General features: G+C 41.8%; 1 protein-coding gene across 2 annotated transcripts in view; it reads right to left on the reverse strand.

The window, feature by feature from the left end:
• Positions 1 to 21283, reverse strand: part of myo1ea (myosin IEa) — a 49528-nt gene that overhangs the window by 1548 nt on the left and 26697 nt on the right. Inside the window, exons 10-28 of one of the 2 annotated variants that reach the window (XM_085269481.1) lie at positions 20423 to 20619; positions 20245 to 20325; positions 19511 to 19597; positions 19319 to 19402; positions 18045 to 18212; positions 17004 to 17089; positions 14148 to 14229; positions 13841 to 13947; positions 11916 to 12014; positions 11621 to 11765; positions 7297 to 7411; positions 7044 to 7213; positions 6820 to 6965; positions 3906 to 4052; positions 3652 to 3809; positions 3254 to 3343; positions 2959 to 3163; positions 2041 to 2076; positions 30 to 199 (exon numbers count right to left, since the gene is read on the reverse strand). In XM_085269481.1, coding sequence (XP_085125607.1) covers positions 30 to 199; positions 2041 to 2076; positions 2959 to 3163; positions 3254 to 3343; positions 3652 to 3809; positions 3906 to 4052; positions 6820 to 6965; positions 7044 to 7213; positions 7297 to 7411; positions 11621 to 11765; positions 11916 to 12014; positions 13841 to 13947; positions 14148 to 14229; positions 17004 to 17089; positions 18045 to 18212; positions 19319 to 19402; positions 19511 to 19597; positions 20245 to 20325; positions 20423 to 20619 — 2373 coding nt within the window. The remainder of the gene's footprint in view (positions 1 to 29; positions 200 to 2040; positions 2077 to 2958; positions 3164 to 3253; positions 3344 to 3651; positions 3810 to 3905; positions 4053 to 6819; positions 6966 to 7043; positions 7214 to 7296; positions 7412 to 11620; positions 11766 to 11915; positions 12015 to 13840; positions 13948 to 14147; positions 14230 to 17003; positions 17090 to 18044; positions 18213 to 19318; positions 19403 to 19510; positions 19598 to 20244; positions 20326 to 20422; positions 20620 to 21283) is intronic. The other variant, XM_085269487.1, reaches the window with a different exon arrangement.

Below are 21283 nucleotides of genomic sequence, written 5' to 3' on the forward strand. Positions count from 1 at the left end.
CCTGAATGCCTTTTTCGCCCTGCGCTTACCCTCTTTGATGATGTCGATGACGTCGTCAGTGTTGAAGCTGAGCTCGTCTGTGTCCTGAGCATCGTAGGCGTACAAAGCTCTGCACTGGGGCACCTGGGGCTTGGGTTTGGGTGCAGGCTTGGGTCGTCCTCCTCCCGGCGGAGGCCTGCTGGCTGACGGTCTGTGGGCCCTGAGGTAACATCGAGAGAAACAAAGAGAGAAACGCGTTTGTGACTTTGTCTATGGTCGATCTCAGAATACGAGGGCATGCATAACCACCATCTCATTATACCATATACCAACCAGGAAACACCGATTTGAGGATTAAGATTTTTCATTTTCCAATCAACACTGTAATCAAACGGAAAGTGTTTTAAAGAGATAGCAGCAGTTCATAAACCAGACACAAGATGGCGATATGGTGCATGCCATCTCTATGCCTGCAACTGAACCTGTTTGTGAAGCCCTCAGGAGCACAGAGTGCTGATCCCAAGTCAGCAGCACCTTTTTTCTGCATACTGGCTGCATTCCATTACTTGCATATTGCTGTACCTGATTCTCTCGTCACCACGGCGCGAGTTAGTGTACGGGATGTATTTGGGAGCAAGTGAAAACCTCAAGGTTGATGTTAGAAGGATTTGAGCAAGTTTGAGAAGGACCAAATTGTGACTTGGTCAGAGCGCCTTCAAAACTGCAGCTCTTATGTGGAACAATGGCCGGCTCCTGTGGTCCGATCTAACAGACGAGCTACTGTAGCTCAAATTGGCCAGAAAGTTCAAGCTGGTTCTGATAGAAAGGAGTCAGAATAACCAGAACAGCCAGGTGCCCGTGCTGACTCCTGTCCACCAACAAAATGCCCAACAATGAACCGAACCATGGAGCAATATAGGAAGGTGGCCTGGTTTGATGAATCATGTTTTCTTTTACAACACGTGGATGGGCAGGTGTGTCCATTTTTACCTGGTAAAGACCAGGCATCAGGATGCACTATGGGAAGAAGGCAAGCTGGTGGAGGCAGCATGATGCTTTGGACAGTGTTCTGCTGGGAGACTGTGGGTCCTACCATCCATGTGGATGTTACTTTGACATGTAACACCTACATAAGTGTTGGTGCAGACCATGTACACTTTTTCATTGAAACTATTCCCTGATGGTTGTGGCCATCAGTGGGCTAGTGGAGTTCATGCCCTGGCAGGTCAGAGCTGTTTTGGTACCAACTCAATATTAGGTATAATTTTGCAGCTGATCGGTGTACACTGTAAATAAAAGAGGGATGCAGTCTCTATGGCGCCACCTGCTGGTCAGGCGGAGCAAATTCACCATCATCATCATCATTCAGGTGTTCTGACGTTCTGACCAAAGAGAGCTCGTACCCTGCTTTATCATAGTTTTTTTTTTTTTATCCTGTAGGGATAATCTATAACATGAGTTATATTGTAGATGTCTTATGTATCAACTTCAACAAAAAAAACCCAAATAATAAGTAAGGCCATAGATCAATGAGCCGTAGTGTTCACTGCAACCGGGCTTCTGTTTAAAACCAGAAAGGTCGCCCCCTGCTGGCCACGAAAAAGAACGCAGGTTTGAGGCACATCTCCAGTGGCTTCACTTTTTAGTGCCGTATGACACATCCGTCTTTTATACACTGAACTTTAAACAGGCAGTGAAGCAGCCTGTTTTATACATATGTAACTTATGCATTGACCCAATAAAATTATTTACTCCTGTGATATTAAAATTGAACCAATATTAAAATAAATCAATAAATCAATAAAAGCACAGAAGGATTCTTTCAACCTCCCAGAAATCTTGTTTACAAATGAAAAAAAAAATTTGAGAAAGAATTCCCACTTGATTGAAACAGAGCAGCAGCAGGAGCAGGAAATAAAAATAAAATAAAATCTTAGTTGCATACTACGACAGGAAGTCGAATTTTAATCATACAAGAGAATATGCATGAGCATTTCCTGCTGCTGCAAACTTTTGCACTCATGAAACACCAGTCAAAACACTGCAAACACTCCAACTCACATTCCTCCGTTTGAAGTGGGCGGTCTGCCTCCAGGACTACAAAAGAATAAATTATCCAAATTATGTCAAAATACAGAAACACAGCTATGTGTGAGAGTGTCTATAGTCATTTTAATACGACGTTTATAACTGTGTTCGTGACACGAGCCTGACTACTGTCTTATTTTATGAAACTGGTTTGGACATTGGACATCTAAACACAGGAAAACTGTACGTTACACAACGCCAAATAATTACATGACTTCATACGTTTATTAACACAGAATCAATAGAAAAAAAAAGGACTTTTCCACCACATGAGTTTATCCGGGAAACAGGAACCTTTTGAGGAACTTAGGGTTTTAAACCAACAAAGAGCAAGAAAGAGTCAGAAGGAACCTTTAAATTCTTTGAGAAAAGTTCCTGGGACTAAAAGATCCACATAGTTTAAGGTGCAAGTGTAAATTCTCATCAAATGGGATTTCAAAGCTGAGCTAAAACAGTGCTGTGTCACATTAAGTTTAAGGACAACGAGCGACATTTGTTTTTAGCTGAAAATCAAAAAGATGAGTTGATAAACTGCTGATTTCTTTCAGCTGAGCTCTGTGAAACATCACGTTAGTCATACAATTAAGATTCAGCCAACAGGTGTCAGAGATAAAAGCTAGCTTTGCTTGACTGCTGACTTGCTGGTGACTCTTTCAACGTACAAATCAGCTGTGACATTTTTATTTCAAAGCTGGGAGACGACAACATTAACCAAGCAAAGTGTAGACGCTAAAGAACAGGTGTAACTTACAGCAGTATGAGGAGTTCAGGCACAATTTAAACTAATTAAAAGCTTGAAGCGGTGATGGGAAAGTCCTTGTTTTGTGTGGGTGAGTTAGTCTGTCTGTTCCTGCCTGGACTGTTTGGCTACAGTGTGTGCCGGTTTCTCACCCTGCTGCTCCTTGATCGGGGACTCTCAGACAGTCTAAGTTCGGCTGCTGGCGACTGCCGCCTCGCTCCTTCACCTGGTTGATGTTGCTGGGCAGGACCGGGTGCGCTGAGTTGTGGGACGATGGATGCCTCTTGCTGTGATGCTGTGAATTTCTCTGATTGGTGACATGGTTGGTGTTTTTTATGCCACCGTTCTGGTGTGAAACTGCAGAAAGAAAAGCTTTGTTGTCATGTGAGCTGTGAGAGAGATGATTCACTCGGGACAGGTGACCAGCGAGCTGCTCGGACGCTGTACCTGGAGGTCCCGGTGCAGCTCGTGATGGGGTGTGCTGGTGGCTTCTGGACATGTTTGAGCGACTCTGAGTGAAGCTCTTCCTGGTTGGGCCTAAAGGGGAGAGATATTCAGATATTAACTAACCAGCAGCTTTGTAATTTAGATAAACAAAACTAAAACACAGTTGGATCCATAATTTGTTGGATAAAAAGATCATTTTTGCAGTTTTGCCTCTGCTCACAACCACAGTGGATTTGGATCTAACAATAATTGGAGGGACAACTTCTTTCTCAGTAACACAAAAAGGCATGAAATGGCTCCACAAACAAACAACCTCTCAAAGAAGGAAACGCAGCATTTGGTGGATTACGGCTCACTGTGAGAGCAGGTAACCTTTCCACAGGTTCGTTCATACTCACGTGTATTCTTGGGAAGCCCGGGTCCGATGCTGACCTGCAGAGATTTGCTCGAAGGCTTCAGGACAGGCATGTCTCCCTGACCTTGGACAAATGTGACCTGCCTGGAGCCGCCGCCACTCAAGAAGCCCCAGTTCTCCTTCTTCAACTTCATCTCCAGTCTGAGAAACACGACAGACATTTTTATATCATCGGACTTTGTTTTTGTCTTGTTTGTCCTTTTGGCTTCTATGTTTACTATTGAAGTGTTTACTTACGTGTTACTGAACTTAAGCGGTAGCTTCCTCTGGGTTTTCTCCTCAAACCTTTGAGCAAGCAAGCTGATGAACTCGGTCTTAAAAATGCACTCCAGCAGGCTGTCGTACTCCTGCTCGTGCAGTATCAAGACGTCGTCCTGCATTGTGCTGAAAGGACGAACAAAGCAAGGGAAACTTTAAGTGTTATAACAGATCAAATCTCCCCGTTTTTCCGTTTTCTGTGAAACTTTGACAGAAGCCAAGATCACGAGTCAGAATCAGCTTTCACATTTGCATCAAGAGCCTCACAAAGCGGCTCACATCTGAGGAGGGACGACAGCTTGAGCCCGTAACCCGCACAAGGATACTTTGTTCCTCCCAGAGAAGTCGGGTTTTTCTCTGATGAGCTTTTTACAACTCCTGCTTTCGCTCATTGCACCACCTGGTCTGTATTACCCCGCTGACTCAAAAGCCACATGTTACTCCAGCAGCTCCACCTCTGAAACGAGCTATGCTGCGTTCCCATGAACAACAAAGCTACGATAAGTCTCTCAGCTCCTTTTTTCCCCGCACTTTCACAATAAACTGATCAACGTTCTTTCCCCACTATAGCATTTTTGAGTAATTTAGCAACGTTTTGGAGATGTGGACTAAACTGGTTTCAGTCAGACCTGAAAACACTAACATATACAAGCAGCTTAAATATACTCCACATGTTTTCCGCGTCCCTTGTGTGACATTTACAGCAACATGGGAACTTCTTTGATTACAAATCCAGACTGTGACTTTGAAGTGGATTCATGGCTTTCTGCAGTGCAGTGTCCACAGAATCAGATGTTGTCTTGTTTTGGAAACAGTCAAATATCTGCTGGTATGTACCTCTGCTCATAGAAACGTGTGATTCAGAACATCAGCTTTGAGATAACGGAGAGGAGTGCAGAGCAGGGGCTGAAGTTTGAAAATCAACAATATTAGCGTGCACTTTACTTCTGATTAAAGTAGCAGAAAAATACACTGGAAAAAAAAGCTTCACCACCTGGAGGGATTGATGCAGCGATTGATATGTTTCGGCTGGGAAAAGGTTACTTAATCCTAAAGTCTCATAAGCGTGAAAAAAGCTGTTTCATTGGAGTCAAATTGCTGGCCTGTAACGAGGAAAGAAAACTACTAAGGTGATTGGCGAAACTACGAAAACTGAGTCCTGGACGGGTAGTAGGGAACCATCATCTCTGATAAATGTGGTCGGGGGGGAAAAAAATCCTGAATAATCGAGATCGGAGAGAAATCACATAATTAAAAATATATAAAATCTACAGTAGAACTCACAGCTATGTTTAAAAGTGAAGGTTGGAGCATTTCCACAAATATAGCAAGAAGAGAACAGCTGTGTAGCCTTAATAAAAACACACTTATCAGTTTCAATTTGCCAGGGAGCATAAAGATTAGAGTCTGAAGCAATGGAAATGTGCTCTGATGAGACCGACTGTGATCCAGGAGTGATCGGCACGAGAAGAAAGGCGGATGAAGTGCAAGCATGTGGGTGCAGGGTTATGATGTGGAATTACTTCAGCTGGTCAGGTCTAGGTTAGGCAACATCATGTGCTCAAAAAGACATGAGTTCAGCTGACTATCTGAATACACTCAATAACCAGAGTCCGGAGTTCTCGACCTCTTTGAGAACCTTTGGGATACGATGGAGACGACTTTACGCAGCAGTCGGACTCTCATCAGCATCATCAGTGCAAGATCTTCGAAAAAAAAGAATGCAACTATAGATGGAAATAATTGTTGCGACACTGAAACGATGCCACGGCGATCGCGCGCTGTGATCAAAGCTAAACGGGGTCGAATGAAGTGTGTGGCTTTTCTTGTGGCTGTGCAGTGTAAATTCTGAAATACACCAAAATAAAAATGCTGCTGTAGGTAGATTTTCTAGAGAGCAGGATGTGGTGTAGCAGCAGGACGTAGCAGTTAGAGTTGACTTATGTAAACAGAATAAGCTCCAAATTTGTTTTTATGGATGCCATTTGTGTGGCACATGTTATTAATTCTATTAATTATTAGACAGTATAATGACTTCTGTTCCTGCTTTGAGCTACAATAAACCTGCATTAAAGTTATGTGATGGAAAATAAAGTACCCCTTCATCCACTTTCTTCCACTTATCCACTCCTAGCTGCTATAGGGCGAAGTAGACCCCGGACAAGTCACCAGTCTGTCACACAGCTAACACACAGAGAGGCAGATAACTAGTCGCACCTATGGGCAATTTAGAATCACCAGTTAGCTTAATGCCACTAACTGCATGTCTTTGGACTGTAGGAAAAGGCAAAGTACCCACACAGACATGGGAAGAACATGCAAAGTCGACCCAGACAGTGGAAATGAATCCAGGATGGCACCAATATTCTCCTTAATGTGAGTAAAAATAAAAATACTAAAGAAATTAAGTTTGCTGCTATTTTAAATTGAAAGATAGACTGGAATATACAATTGTAAAGGCTTAAATTTGCCACTTAACCATGTGGAAATGTGTTAGGTAAGAAGCCGAATAAAATGATAACACATCCATTTTCTTAACCCCTTCACCAGTTCAGGGTTGCAGATCATGAACTTGTCTTTGGTCTCGTCATTAGCGGAGCCGTGCCCGTCGGGTGGCAGAAGAAAGCCTGCTGATTGAATTTACGAAAACATAAAAATAATATTGAACTTTCTGCCTGACTGATAATGAAAGACTGGACTAAAGGTTTCATCTTTGTGCCGTGTTGGCCTGAAGTTTGGAAATATCTGCTCTAGCATCATTCTCTCAGGAGAAAACCTTTCTCTCTGAGTTTTGTGGAGGAGTTAGAAGTTGTAAGCTCTCTGGACCTGGAAAAGGCAATACTATAATTTCTTTTGAATGATGTTACTCAGATGTGAAGGAAGCATTTTGCACCTCAGAGACACCGCTAAGATCTTGTCCACATCGATCCGCCTCTTCAGCACCTCTGTCACCTGCCCTTTCTCTGGCCCCTGTTTCACCTTCTCTCTTCCAATCAGGTACACAGATTTTGGTGTCAGGATCAAATCTCTCTTAATTGCCTATTTGAAGAAGGAAAACACAATGTTACTATTTTGCCAGTTGTTGGAAAACCAGACTGAAAATTTAATTGAACCAACCTTGAAGCGACGGTCGTATTTTGTGACTTTGTCCGCAAAATCGATCTTTTCTCTCTTTCCAAGAAACTGCCGGAGCTCAGGCCGGTCATCCATACCGAGGTAGTCACCTACGAAGTTTCTGTTGAGGCTGTGTCGCCGCCTCTCTTTTCGGTTCAGCAGCAGATCGGAAGCTGAATGAACCCAGACAAAGAGGATAAGAGCGGGAGCGCCAGGCAGGTAGATACTTCCGGCAGTAAGTCGCTCCCTCACTCACCTTCTTCCCTCATCTGAACATACTTCTTGCGGGCCACATATTTCCTCCAGGCTTTCTGGATGGTCCGGGCGTAGCCGTCAAACTTGCGCTCCCTCGTCTCTTCCAGCAGAAACAGCTGTAAAGACAAAGAGCGAGACTCAGGATGACACATGCCGAGTTCAGCTCACTGCACAAACCCAAACACAGACACACCTACATGAACTCAGTGGGAGGAATGCATACAGAACATACCTGAGTACAGTTAAATAGACAAACCGAGCTGTCGGCTCGTCATTTTTATTACAGTGCAGAAGTGAAGTGCTGGTGTCTGACAACAAGACCCGTGTCGTGCCAAAAAGTGATTTCCAATGTTCCTGTGTGTTTTTCATGTGTGATATATTTGCTTATATTGGTAAATAGTCAACAGGATTTATGAAAGTCATATATATATATATATATATATATATATATATAAATAAAATAAAGAAATCACCTGTTTTGCCAGCATCTTTATGACGATCCAGTCCTGTTTGTTTGTTGTTTAAAATATCTGTATAGAACTATTATGTTATGTTTCTTGCAATTTTTGCTGCCCTCTTGGTCAAATCTCTCCAGAAAAATACATTTTTAATGCCAACGACACATTTTACCCAGCTAAATAAAGGATATATAAAAGTCACTTTGCCAGAACAAACAGATTTCAGCTTTAACCTTATGACAGGATGTTTTCTGGCTCTAAATGGCTGGATATCATTCATGAGAGATATATTTGATGGATTATAGGCCAACAAGTCATTTGCACCTGTTTAAATAGCAGCAGTCATTTTTTGGCAGACGACAAACAGCCACAGCTTGTTTGGATTGTTGTAATGAAATTGTTTGGCAGTTGAATCCAGTGTGAACAGGATTCTGATCTTTGCTTCGAGATGGACTCAAAGACATTAACACTTACCCTTTAAAGTAGAAAAACTTAGAATTTAATTACAATAATCCTTAAAATTACAAGTGTTTGTGGTCCTCGCTAGCACTTATGAGCAGACTCATCTTGTCACCGGGATATGTCATTTCCCGATGGGCGTCGGGACACGCAATCACACTCTCTGCCCTCTCCCTGCCAGACTAAACATCCTGCCCGGTGCTGCAATAGGCTTGGCATCGACAGAGCCGGCCACAGGAACAAACCGCAAGCAAGACCGAAACACAACACAGCAGATCAAACTTCACCCAGAAAGGCTGCAAGCAGAAAAATACACTGAGTCACAGAAACAGTGACATCACAAAATCACAGAGGCTGTGAGAGTGATTGCACTTCCCGGCTGACAACACCAGGAGCAAACAGCAGGTGGTGTTTTGGTTAATATTAGTGGAAGCGAGAAGGAAATGGTGGCAAACTTCCTAATGTCTTTATTACACAAACATCTGGCTGACTCTTCAAATCGAAGCAGTGCTGAAACAAACAACTGTATTTACTATAAATAAATAAATAAATATATTTAGAGTATGGTTAATTAATTACACGTGTACTCACTTACTTTCATTTTTCATAATTTTTTTAATTTTTCATATTTATTTCCTATCTTATTCATAGCCTTTTCCTTTTTTGTTTTCTTTAGGTCACGAGCAGTTGTCCAAGCATTTCACTACATATCGTACTGTGTATGACTGTGTACGTGACAAATAAAATTTGAATTTGAATTTGAATTTTAGGCAGCACGGTGGTTAGCACTGTTGCCGCACAGCAAGAAGGTCCTGAGTTCAATTCCACCATCAGGCCGGGGTCTTTCTGTGTGGAGTTTGCATATTCTCCCCGTGTTTGTGTGGGTTCTCTCCGGGTACTCTGGCTTCCTCCCACTGTCCAAAGACATGCAACTTGTGGGGATAGGTTAATTGGATAATCCAAATTGCCACTAGGTGTGAATGTGCGAGTGAATGTGAGTGTGAATGGTTGTCTGTCCCTGTGTGTTGGCCCTGCGACAGACTGGCGACCTGTCCAGGGTGTACCCCGCCTCTCGCCCTATGACAGCTGGGATAGGCTCCAGCGCCCCCCGCGACCCCGAAAAGGATAAGCGAATGGATGGATGGATGGATGAATTTGAATTTGTAAAGGCCCTATACAAATACTAGGGAATGGATTATAACAGTAGAAAGTACCAGATAAACAGTACCGAGCAAAAATCTTGAGCTACCTCTCATTTGTTGATATTTTGTTACTAAGTGGGCTTAAGTGACCCTTCCCCAGGCTTTCTAAAGGTCTTTTAGAGTTTTTCTTTGTACATTACCTGCTTTTTCACTCATTTTCATTCCAGTCTTTACCCTGACCATTTTCAAAGAAATATTTTTAACACTAAACACTGACCTTTGAGTCAGTCAAGGCTAAAAAAGCACAGAGGTTTGCGGATGAACCAGTGCTGTGTCTACAAATAACAGAGAACTTAGGAAAAAAAAACAATTTTAAGTTGTATCTTTAGGCACTTTGTTTCTATCAGCCTGTCACAAAAACACAATCTGCTCCCATTTCTTTAGTTGAATCTACAGTAAACCCAGCGATTAAAACAGTTTGACACAAAAAAAAAAAGTATCTTTGGTTCCTAAAGAGCTGTTAGCTAAAAACCTGGCATATCTCAGCAGTCAGTGTTATAAAATCTGAGGAAACTGGACAAGCTGAGATTGAAAGAATTAGTGAAAAACATAAAAACAAAAACCCAAATCATTCTTATATAAAGGTGCAAATCATCATCAATATATGCAGAAGAGGTACAACAGTGAGTGTCTCTAAAACGCGATGGAGGCTCTTTCATGGTTCGGGGCTGCATTTCAGCCAGTGGTGTTGGAGATCTTGTCAAATTATAGAATTATTAATGCAGAAAGTATCATCAAATCCACCATGATGACAGATGATAGAAGAAAGAGAAGACAGAGAGAGGACATTACAAAAAGAAAGAAGTCACGGGTTATTCCAAAGCTGAAGGGGGCCTAATGGCAAAAAGCTTTTTACCCTTCAGCTCTACGCCTCGATTTTGAAACAGCCAGGAGGACAACACACGATGATCTCAGGCTGCAAAATGGCTCATATGAGCTCAACATACCTGCTATGTTACTTGTGGTAAACCACAATGTGCTTTAAACGCAATCAGAAAAACCTTAAAAGTCAATTTAAAAGGGTGAAGCTAGGAGTGGGGTGATGTGATGCCATCTGCCAAAAAAGCAGCAGGAATCTGAGATGGATCTTATTTGGAAGACTACACAACTTTTCTAATGTGTGGTTTGAAAATTAGCCCAAGTTTGTGGCCCAACATTTGTATGTAAGGGGTTTAGGACACTTTCAGTGGCTTTGATGATTAAACACTATTTGAAGCAGGAAACAGAAGAACAGCTGTGAGTGCTGTATAAAAAAGTTTTTTTAATAACTCTTTAGGTGAGCTGTCTGTCATAGTCACTCAGCTCTGCTTACAAAGGACCTCTGATGGACAGTAAGCCACGAGCAAATCCGTCATCACAGAGGGGCTGAAACTCCTCCAACATCTGGCCTGGCGTCAAACAAACTTTACTTATTACAGCCGACAGAAAAACGCTTCAGTCACGCAGCTCATTAGCTGGTGTCAGTGTCTTATCATGCACAGAGACTTGTTTTGAGAAGCCTGGCAGCTCATTTCAGCGGTCCGCCCCATGTGATATTTGCGCTTCATAAACACACCTCAGTGGCTCTCAGTGTGGTGGCATGGGGGGATGGGGGCTCCTGGCAGTGAGCGGCTGCAGTAAATAAGTAAAGGCATTCAGGATCCGCTGTAAGGCCTGAATCGAGACTAAGATGTCTGTGTTTAAAGCTACTAAACATACATCTGTGGGCGTGCATGCTTACCCTTGTGTGACGTGTACAAATGTTAATGAGTGAAAGCGCAGGGCTGCACACAAGTGCTGCTTTCATAAGAATCGTGAGGGGAAAAAAAAGAAGTTTGGGTGGAAAAAATAGGAGCCTTTACGATGTCACCCCAAACTCTGCAACCACAGCCTGCGCTTGTGTTTTCATTTCAGAGCGGCGGTGACTCAGTGCTGACGTGGTGCAAGGGTCGGGTTCAGTCTCCTCCCCTGTGACGAGGGTTAGAGCGTGATTTGGGGCTCTGATGTCCTTTTATGGTGTTCAGTGCAAAAACTGATGACTTGAGGCTTTTTGCAGCCTGCTGATGACGCTCTGACAAGAGATGTGAGCTGCTACAAACTATCTGTAGTTTTTACTTTGTGCTTTACACTCCTGGAAAGCTTCCTGAAAGAGACCCTGCATTATAAATGGACAAACGCACAAAGAGAAGATGCGACAGTCCGAAAGAGACGCAGCGGTGAAACGTACCGACTCGGGGGCTTTGATGAAGATCTTGGTGCGGCCGAGCTGGAACTGATCCTGGTCCATGTTGACAGACCGTAAGAGATGAAGGACGCCTTGTTTCTCGTCTCCCCGCCATGTTGGCCAGGATTCTTTGGTCAGGATGGCGTACCTGTCGAAGTTGAGTGGCGATAAGCAGCAGAAGTTGTGTGACTTCGGTTTGAAGCACAGGACACAAGCAGTAGAGAGAATGAAACGTATCTTTCATAGCCTAGTCAGACAGTGCACCTTGAACCACGGCGAAAAAGAAAAAGCTTGATACCTGTTGAGGAACTTCCTGAAGACCCTGCGGTAGGCGTAGCCAGCACGCCTCACTCTGATGTTTTCCTTCAGACCCAGATACTCCACCTGGTGCTTCACCCTAAAGACAGAAAAACCTCATTCAGTATCAGATAAACCACAAATTGATGAAACTTGTTCATTTTTCATACTTTTGTGTTTGTACACATCATTTAGTGATGTGTACAAACACTAATCAATAACAGCCGATTCCTTTTTCTCTAACCTCTAAGGAATCAACTATAAGTCTTTTCATATCACGTGAAGCTTCCACTCATACTAGAGGAAGGGATAATCGGAGGTTATTGTATGCAAATGAGTTGCTTTCCTAACTTTTTCCTCAAACAAAGTAGTCAAACTTCCTGTGAAAACAGCGGTTCCGGTGCTAATTAACGATCCACCCTCACAACAGGAAGGCGGTAGGCTCCGAACAATACACCATCAGACTGTATGTGAACATGTAGTACCCAAAACCTGAGCACAGGGACAAAAGTGTAGGAAACTGAAACAAAGGGATAAAGAACGGGGAATGCCTGAAACATGTCTCACATGTCTTCAGAGGGACAAAAAGACCCCAAAAAGACAAAAGCGCAAAGAAATTTAGTGAAGATAGAAAAAGAAATTGGATAACGATCTCATGTGCTATAATACATACTTAAATAAGAGAAAAATGTAATAAAATTAGCCATAAATAACGTAACACAGCATTTTGGTGATGGTGCATATTGCAAACAGGGTAGTTTTCTATTAGATTTAAACATTTGATAGGACTGTGGATCAGTTTTAACAAACACAAAACCCAGACTTTTGTTTTTAATGTATCACTTTCTGTGCTTTATTTCTTTCATTGTGGTTATAAATGTCATTAATCTGTTTTTTTGGTCCTTGATAATGTGTTCGTGCTCCATTTTTAATGGTCTTCGCTTCGTATTTTAGTCAGTTTTCTGTTATTTCATCTTATTTTTAAATCTATTTGTTAATTTTCTATTGTGTTTTCTACAAGACAGCTTGAGGTGGACCTATTATGCTTTTACTTTTTTCCCCTGATATAATAATACATGTGGGGATAGGTTAATTGATTAATCCAAATTGTCACTAGGTGTGAATGTGAGTGTGAATGGTTGTCTGTCCCTGTGTGTTAGCCCTGCGACAGACTGGCGACCTGTCCAGGGTGTACCCCGCCTTTCGCCCTATGACAGCTGGGATAGGCTCCAGCGCCCCCCGCGACCCTGAAAAGGATAAGCGGAAGCGAATGGATGGATGGATGGATAATAATACAGCACTATGGTTGTATCTGATATGAGCACAACTCAAATATGAGGTCAGACTGCTTTAAAGGCTCAGTTTTAGACAGTTTTTTCCACTCTTAACTCTGCAGGACTAAAAAAAAGTTTTTTTAGAGGAAATTTTAGAGGAAATGAGCATTTTAGATCAACTTCAAGTGTTTCATAGAAATATTAATAGCATATTTTGGTGTCCACAGGACATGCTGTCATGGGTCTGTTTAGCGAGATGAGGTTTTTCATACTTGTTCAGTCTTTTTCTAATTGTACTTTCATTTTCACCAACAAAATGGCAAAACTGCTTTTATAGAAGCGCTCACACTTGCTGATGATCAGTTAATCGAGTGGATTCGATTATCTTAGGGTATACTAAGGGTATACTTAGTTTTTTCCAACAAGCTATTTTTATTTGGGTTCATACATGTTCTTGTAAACATCACTTTTTCATGGTTATCATAAAACTTGCCACTGATTGGCTGCTCCTGCTCAGATCGCCCTCAGGATCGGTCGTGTACACTCGAGTGCTGCCCTCATGTTTTGGCTCTGTAAGCTGTCTAATGAATGTGTCTTAATCTTTAACTTTTCAGGACAACAAGGAGTGGGTGCTAGTGATTCAGTCACTCACCGACTTTCCTCCCAGTCTCTGGGCTTCTTGGTCTCATTTGGTTTGATGCAGCGGATGTAGTGCGGCGTGCATTTCATCAGTGTGCTCACCAGATCGTTGGCTTGTTTCTGAAGGATGGAATTAGAGCAAACATCAAAAAAAGGAAAGATAATGATGAGGCTGGCGCGTCTGTGACTAAATTACTGGCTCTTTGCTGACTGGGAACGCTGAAGGACATCCCACTGAACAGCAAACACGCACATTATCTCAGCAAAGGTCTTTTCCACAGTGACCCTGATAAACAGAAGGCACAGCTGCACTCACACACCTTTATTTTGCTGCCTGCAGTTGTGGGTCGACCCTTCTTGTCAGCATTGAGGTTTTCCGGAAATAGTGCTCTGATGAAGCTACTGTTGGAGGACAGAAAGTGAGAGATTAGGTCAAAAAAAGAAAAGAAAAAAGCTCTTATTATTCTCATATCAACAAAAACAAACAGCTTTAGGGCTAAAAATCACACCAAGGCTTCCAGACAGTGAAAAAAACAAAACAAACAAAAAACGTAGTTAATGATTAAAGAACCGAGGACCCTTGATGAAGGTCACTGATTTAAATTCCTGAACCATTTAGTAAGTTTGAGCTGGGGGTGGCTGGGAAAGCAAAAAAAAACAAAAACGTGAGTGTGTGTCCACACTGTGCTGTATTTGTACAAACAGCTTTCTCTGCAGCAAATCCCCACAAGGCCTCTTCTGTAGAGGCCGAGTGAATAGTTTTACTTGAGGAATTCCTTCAAAGAATAAAATAAATAATTTCTTTTGACTGATACTGGGTCTGGAAAAGGAGAAACAGAGAAGAACATTAAAATAAGACAGAGTATCAATCCCACTTCTTCCAGTATTTTTTTCTCCCGTCTTTCTGTAACTAAAGGGGGATTTTTCAGTGAAGTGCTGCTTGTTGACAGTGTGAAATGACTCATGAGGGAAAGGGCTGCTAAAGCTAGTTTTTCACTTCACGGTAGAGATTTAGGTAGTAGATACAGAGTGACATTGTTAAAGAAACTACCTTTGTTTTTAAATTCATATATTTGAAAGTGAATTCATACATTGCTTACATTCTCCCAAATATATATACATAAACACAGGATTTAGACACTGTAAACTTGTGCTGCTTCACCAGTATAACAAATAATTTGGATTTCAGGTGGAAACCCCAGAGCATGAGAAATGAAGCCAGCATGGAAGTGTAAAAACTGAGTCTCCATAAACTTCCATGTTAAAATGATGCAAACATTTTTGGTATTTATAGCTGCTTTACTCAATCTAAACAATTTTTTAAAATAAATGTTATGACTTGATGTGATGTTTGTACTAAAAGACTCTCCAAGAAGTACAGTTTGTGCCTCTAATTGTTGGTGAAATGAAATCGTAGCATTTTATTTTTAGAATTTGTTACTTAGCACTAATCTGTGTGTGTGCAGACTGTGGTCACAGCTGCTAACAGGGCTTCATAACATTCAGCACTTCACCTTGTAGTGTAAAATATAATTACTTCTGGCTCTAAAAACAACCATAGCAACACCTGAAATCCTACAATAGGTCGAAACTTCAAAACACGGCTTGACAAGCTGATGAGTGACATCACAGTGACTACATCCATCTTTAATATACAGTATATGGTCCTGATCGAGGTTCAGCATTAACTTTAAATGCATCACAACACCAGGATGTGTACAAGGGGTAGTTGAAGCATGTAGCTCCACATGTTCGTATCCATATATCTATTTAATTAAAAATGTTATTTAATTTAAATGTATTTATTTGTATTTTATTTTTTTATTTTATTTTTTTTAAAAACTGGATACTCTTCCTGACACAATCCCAGAGGAACTTGTCTCTCCTCCTGGGATCAAACCAGAGTTCCTTCACTCGTTAGGTGGTTACGTAAATGTCTGCGCTGTGAAGCCACCAGGATTTCTTGCTGCTGGTCAGAATGTGGCAGATATTTGTGAACTTTCCACATCTTCAGGTTCTTCTCATCTTGAGACATGCGACCGTCAAGATTCAAACATTTCCAAAGTACCTTTTTACTTTGTTGAGCACCATTTAAACTATGCACACACACACACACACACACACACACACACACACACGGTGGAGTAACAATAAAGGAACAGTGTGCGTGTTTTAGCTTCGGGAAGTCATTGTCATTTATGGTCCCTTATGAAAATCATAAGATAATAATTTATATTTCCTCCTCACTCCTTTTTAAAGCCCTGCCTAGTTAATAATGTAGTTTATTTAACTTACTGCTGATGTCTTGTTTTTTTATTATGTTGTCAAGTTCCAATTTATTTAATGAGCTTTTTCAAAGGCTTGTTTAGATACTATGATGCAGGTAAAACTCGATCTTAAATTGACGCACACTTCTGGCTAACATTTGATTAGTGTATGATTTCAAAATGCTGTTTCATGTTGGTGTAAATCCCACACCCTTTCTGGTTTTCCCCCACATTGGGATTTGTTTGATTTTAAACTTCTGACTCCGTGCTTGGACACAGAAGAAAGGATCAACAGTACAAATAGATTCAAAGACTTCTAATACTGTCCAGCTGACAATACTGGTCAGTCCTTTCTTCTCCGTTTGGACCTGCTGCTTGGAGGAATGGGTGTGCTTCCTTCCGCCTCATTGTGTGACTGTGTACGACTCTTTATCTTTGCATGTCGTGTCAAATGCATCAACGCATCTTCTAGCATGTGTCCTAAAGGGATTTTGGTATAACCTCCTTTCGCGCCTTACAAGGAGACCTGCAGGGGTTGCGCAGACAACACAGGCTGTTTACACAGATGGCCACTTCGACACACACAAAAAAAGCCCAAGAAAGCATAACACAGGGGGAACAGACACAACCCCACAAACAACCTGCACTTGCAAGGGCAGATTGAGTAGACCCCGAAAACCGCATTATGGGACAGCAAGCAGATGCGATTGAGGGTAGAGGGCACGGCATAACCCCACCCTGCACACTTTTGCTACATCCCACCAGTTTCCAGATGCACTGCTACGTCTGAAGCTCTTATTCAGCTGGTTTCAATTATAAACATATGATCACAAAGACGACTCCCTTTAAGCGAGCGCCGTAGAAATGCTCGCCACATGTCGGTGCAATGTGCAAAAAGGATTTACTTACATTTCACTGCTCTGCATCAACTCGATGAGGTCGGTAAAGAGGACGTCTCGGTTCCTCTCACAGAAACCTTCCGCGTCGTAGGACACCTGGAGGAGAGACACACAGAAGGATTTCTCAGGAGTCATCTTTATCAAAAGAGGAGAAAACTGAACTCTATGAAACCTTGAGCAAAATGGAAGATGACCCCTGTGTGAAAATAAAAAAGTGTAACTCATATTGTGGCCTAAATAAATGCCCTGAAGTTTATGGGAGAGAAACAAAAACAAAACATGAAGGGTTTCAGGGTCCGAGCTTTACACGTTCCAGGATTAGCATCCTTATAAACCCAGCAGTGGTTTAAGTGTGTAAATTAAACTCCATTATTTCTCCTGTAATGTAGGCTGAGACGGGAGGAATGTTCTGAGCACAGGCATGGGAGCCTCTCGAGCCTTAATGGCACGGCTCATTAAGCTTACGGCATGTGTGCCAGGCTGAGGCCACCACACATCTGGAGAATGACACGAGGCGACCTCTACTCAGACCACCGAAAACCTAAAATAATCCACAAGAAGACTTCTAGTGAGCTGTAATGCTCGGCTCGATGAGCAGGTTTAATACGGGGAGGTAAATTCCTCCACAGACAGACAATGGAGAATGGCAGAGATGGTGCACAAAGCTACTTTAGAAGTGGAAACCTTCTGAGGACAAAATGACGACACAGATGGAGGAACCAGCTGCGTATAACTAGTATTTATGACAGATCATACAAGCACGGAGGAACAGCTCCAACTCCATTAAAAAAATGCCACTTTTTATGGTGTTGGACTTGTTGGTCTCCTACAGCCGGAGACTACATGCAGAAAATATTCTTTCAAAGTTGACGTCAGGGACGAAGACAAGTGCACAGAGATGCTTGACTGTATATATACACACTATGTCGCGGTGTACATTACCGTTTTATGTCTGCAAAAAGCTGAATGGCTTCCCACTCAAAATGCAGATGACTGCCGTTTGAAGCCAGTTGTCAGGGAAAGCAAACAAACAGATCAAAGTGAAACTGACCTTGCCAGCATAGTGGTGGATGATGAAGCCCTGATTCCAGCTGTTGAAGTGTTCATGGGTGTTGATCTGGACTCGGAGCTTCTGCAGCATCGTCTGGTCGGCCCCCTCGCCCACGGCATGCATGGTGGCGCAAACATCATCCAGGATGCTCATGATGCCAGGAGGATTCTGGGGATCACGGTAAACTTTAGGTTCTTGATCTGTTATAGCTTGAAGATCTTTTTTTGACCTTTTTCTGTCTGATCTGCAGCACATGTATACACAACTGTGGTCTTATATGTAGATCTGAAAGGACTCTGCACCAATTTCAATCAAGTGGCACGAAAAATTTGAGCGGTGGAACATAGGAAACCACACAAAGCTTCGATTTCAAGGCTGAAACAAATTACTACAGCTTGGTATTTATCAAACACACAAAAGACATTTTACACATTTTAAAATGAAAACAGCAGAGCTCATTTAAAACAGCATGTCCTAAAGACTACTCTCACAGTGGTTGTTCCCATTTTTTTTTCATTATGCCCGAGGCTGATCATCGGCCTTCAGACCGGATCGCGGCAACAGCCTCTCAGACTCGGAGAGCAGTTTTAAAAGGACACGCGTAAATTTGTCAGCACATTAGCCAAAGAACTAAACTGTCAGCCACTGATGCAGATCCCCGGCTCCTCTCAGATGGAGCCTTGTGTTAAAACCCTTGTTGTGGATTTCATGGATTAGACCTCTCAGTAGGACATATAAATCAAATTAAGAGGCATGTCGGTGCGTTTGAGGGCATTAAGCTGCGAGTCATGGCAACAGAGCAGAAACTTGGCAGTAAGTTGGGCAACTCAGTTTACAATACTAGTAAACAAGATTAACAAATGATCACACCCTGGTTTATTGTGGTTTATATTTTTTTAGCCTCTAAAAAGATATGTTTGTGGAGGAGTCCATTGATGTCAATTATGTTTTTAGAGTGATCGATTTAATTTTTCTTCTCCTCTACTATACAGGTCCAAGGTTTGATCTAATCTCCATACCATTTTACTTTACAAAGTAATCTGTTACTTTCTTGATGATAAAAGCCTAGAGGGTGGATATTTAAATCAACCTCCCCCCCAAAAATAAATTCACCATCACATAGGCAGCATTTTTTTTAAATAACTGAGGTCCTACGAAGATTTTCTGTCATGTTTGTGGTGAATGAAAATGAAAGGCTTTTTTTTCTATATTAAAGAGAAAGAAATGTGTATATTGTGTATGAGCAACAAACGTCCTATTCAGAGTTTATTCACTTTGCTCTCGATGAGATCGCACACAATCTTGTTGTTGAAGTATTCTATAGGAGTCCACTTGATGCCCTCCTGCACATACTCCTCCTGCAAGACATGGAAAAAAAGTTCAGCATTAGAGAATAAAGCATCTGTGGAAAAAAACAAAAATAGAGTGAGGGGGGGGAAGAAGAGAAGAGTGTGGAGGAACATTACCTGCTCCGCCTTTAGAGTCAGCTCGATGAATATCTGCTGGAGCTTCTCATTCACAAAGTTGATGCAGAACTGCTCGAACCCATTTTTCTGAAGAAGACAACAGGGTGAATAAAATCTGTATAGCCTAAATGAGCTGCATGTCCAGTGGGGTGCGGATATCCTCTAAGCTCAATGGGCTTTGTTTGGACGGGGAGTGATGTACTGACTGCCTGATGTTAAAGGAAGGGGAGCATTGTGCATTTCGCAGCACATACAATGGACCTTCAGCCTGAACTTTAGGCTACAGAGGTCTGCAGCTTCCTTTCTAAAAACCTGCAGTCACCAGAATGCAGCTGACCTTTTCTTATATTGTGCATACAAAAAACTCTTTAACCTGAAAAAACAGCCAAACCTGGATCAGATTAGATGTCGTTTAGCTATCAGAGATAGAGTCACGGTCACCATAGCAACGTCGATAAAAGGGCTAAAGAGCTGTTTGTAAACCACAAATGTCCAGTCTAATTAAACAAAGTAAACAATGACGTAATCAGATTAAAAAAGCATGCTGAAGACTGCTGCCTCAATTAGGAGATGGGACCTAATCCACATACTTTTTACATTAACCTCATCCTCATCCTCATCCTTTGTGTTAAATCTGTTTAAATGCTCATTGCTAATAGCAGTTAATCTCATTTTCACATTGCTGCATTCCTGCAGCCATGTGTCAGCCTGAGACATGTCCAAAAAACACTTACTTGGAAAATTTCAAATCCATAAATGTCCAACACGCCAACATTTAACTCCTGATGATCCTTCACCATGGCTTTGTTGATGGACTGAAATTAAAAGATTAAAAGTTGTTATTACCAAAATATAACCGGCTTCAGCACTTTGCATTTACTCTCGCAAAGCACTGTACGGATGTAATCATACCTCGACCAGAAAGTCAAACACACGTGAATGCAGGGCTTTGGAGAGGGCGTCACGCGTGTAACACGCCTGCTCCACGTTCAGCGTCACGTCGATGGACTCCACCGCGCTTCCCCACTTGCTGTCCATCTTTCGACTCGTCAGTTTCTCCTTCAGACGGATGTGGTCAATCCCCAGTAGAAATGCAGGAAAGGCTAAAACTATTATAGGAAAGGAGGGAAAAGAAAGCAGTTGTGACTTTATGGGTGTTATTCTATACAAATATATATTTCATAAGGACTATGATGATTTGGCTATTTAAGAATTTATCATTGCAGAGCTGAAACTATTTTCCAGCTCCTAAAATAAGATGAGATTATATTTTGCTTTTGTCGTTTGTAATCTTTAATTAAATATCTCTTGAGTTATGGAGAATAGTTTGGGGGAAAGACTGGGATGTAGATCAAAGGGAAAGAGCAATTAGCATGTCTTTTTAACGATAGGTTTTCTGACATTTTATAGTTTTAATCCTTAATCAAGAAAACAAGCAGCTGATTAAATGAAAATGATCATAACCACTGTATTTGCTTGACAGTCTTTTGTTATAATATTCTGCTACTGCACTGCTATGATGAGCTGAGAAAAGCAGCATGTAAGGATTGGATCCTTCTCTGAAGTAACTACGAGACACTTCTGTGAAAACCAGCATGCAAATCAATACACAGCACTGGACTCTTCGAAAGGTGCAACCTTTGCATTAGCACAGAAAACACTGAAATCCAGGGTTCAAATAAATCTGCCTTTTTCATGAGCTTCGTACTGCAGCTGAGTGTAGCGTAAAATATAAAAATAGCTGCTACTGAACTCTTCAATAAAAAGTGTGGC

This window comes from Mchenga conophoros, linkage group LG1 (assembly GCF_057382185.1).
Source record: "Mchenga conophoros isolate Kocher_MC1m ecotype Shallow Benthic linkage group LG1, M_conophoros_male_GT1.1, whole genome shotgun sequence".
Taxonomy (NCBI): Eukaryota; Metazoa; Chordata; class Actinopteri; order Cichliformes; family Cichlidae; genus Mchenga; species Mchenga conophoros.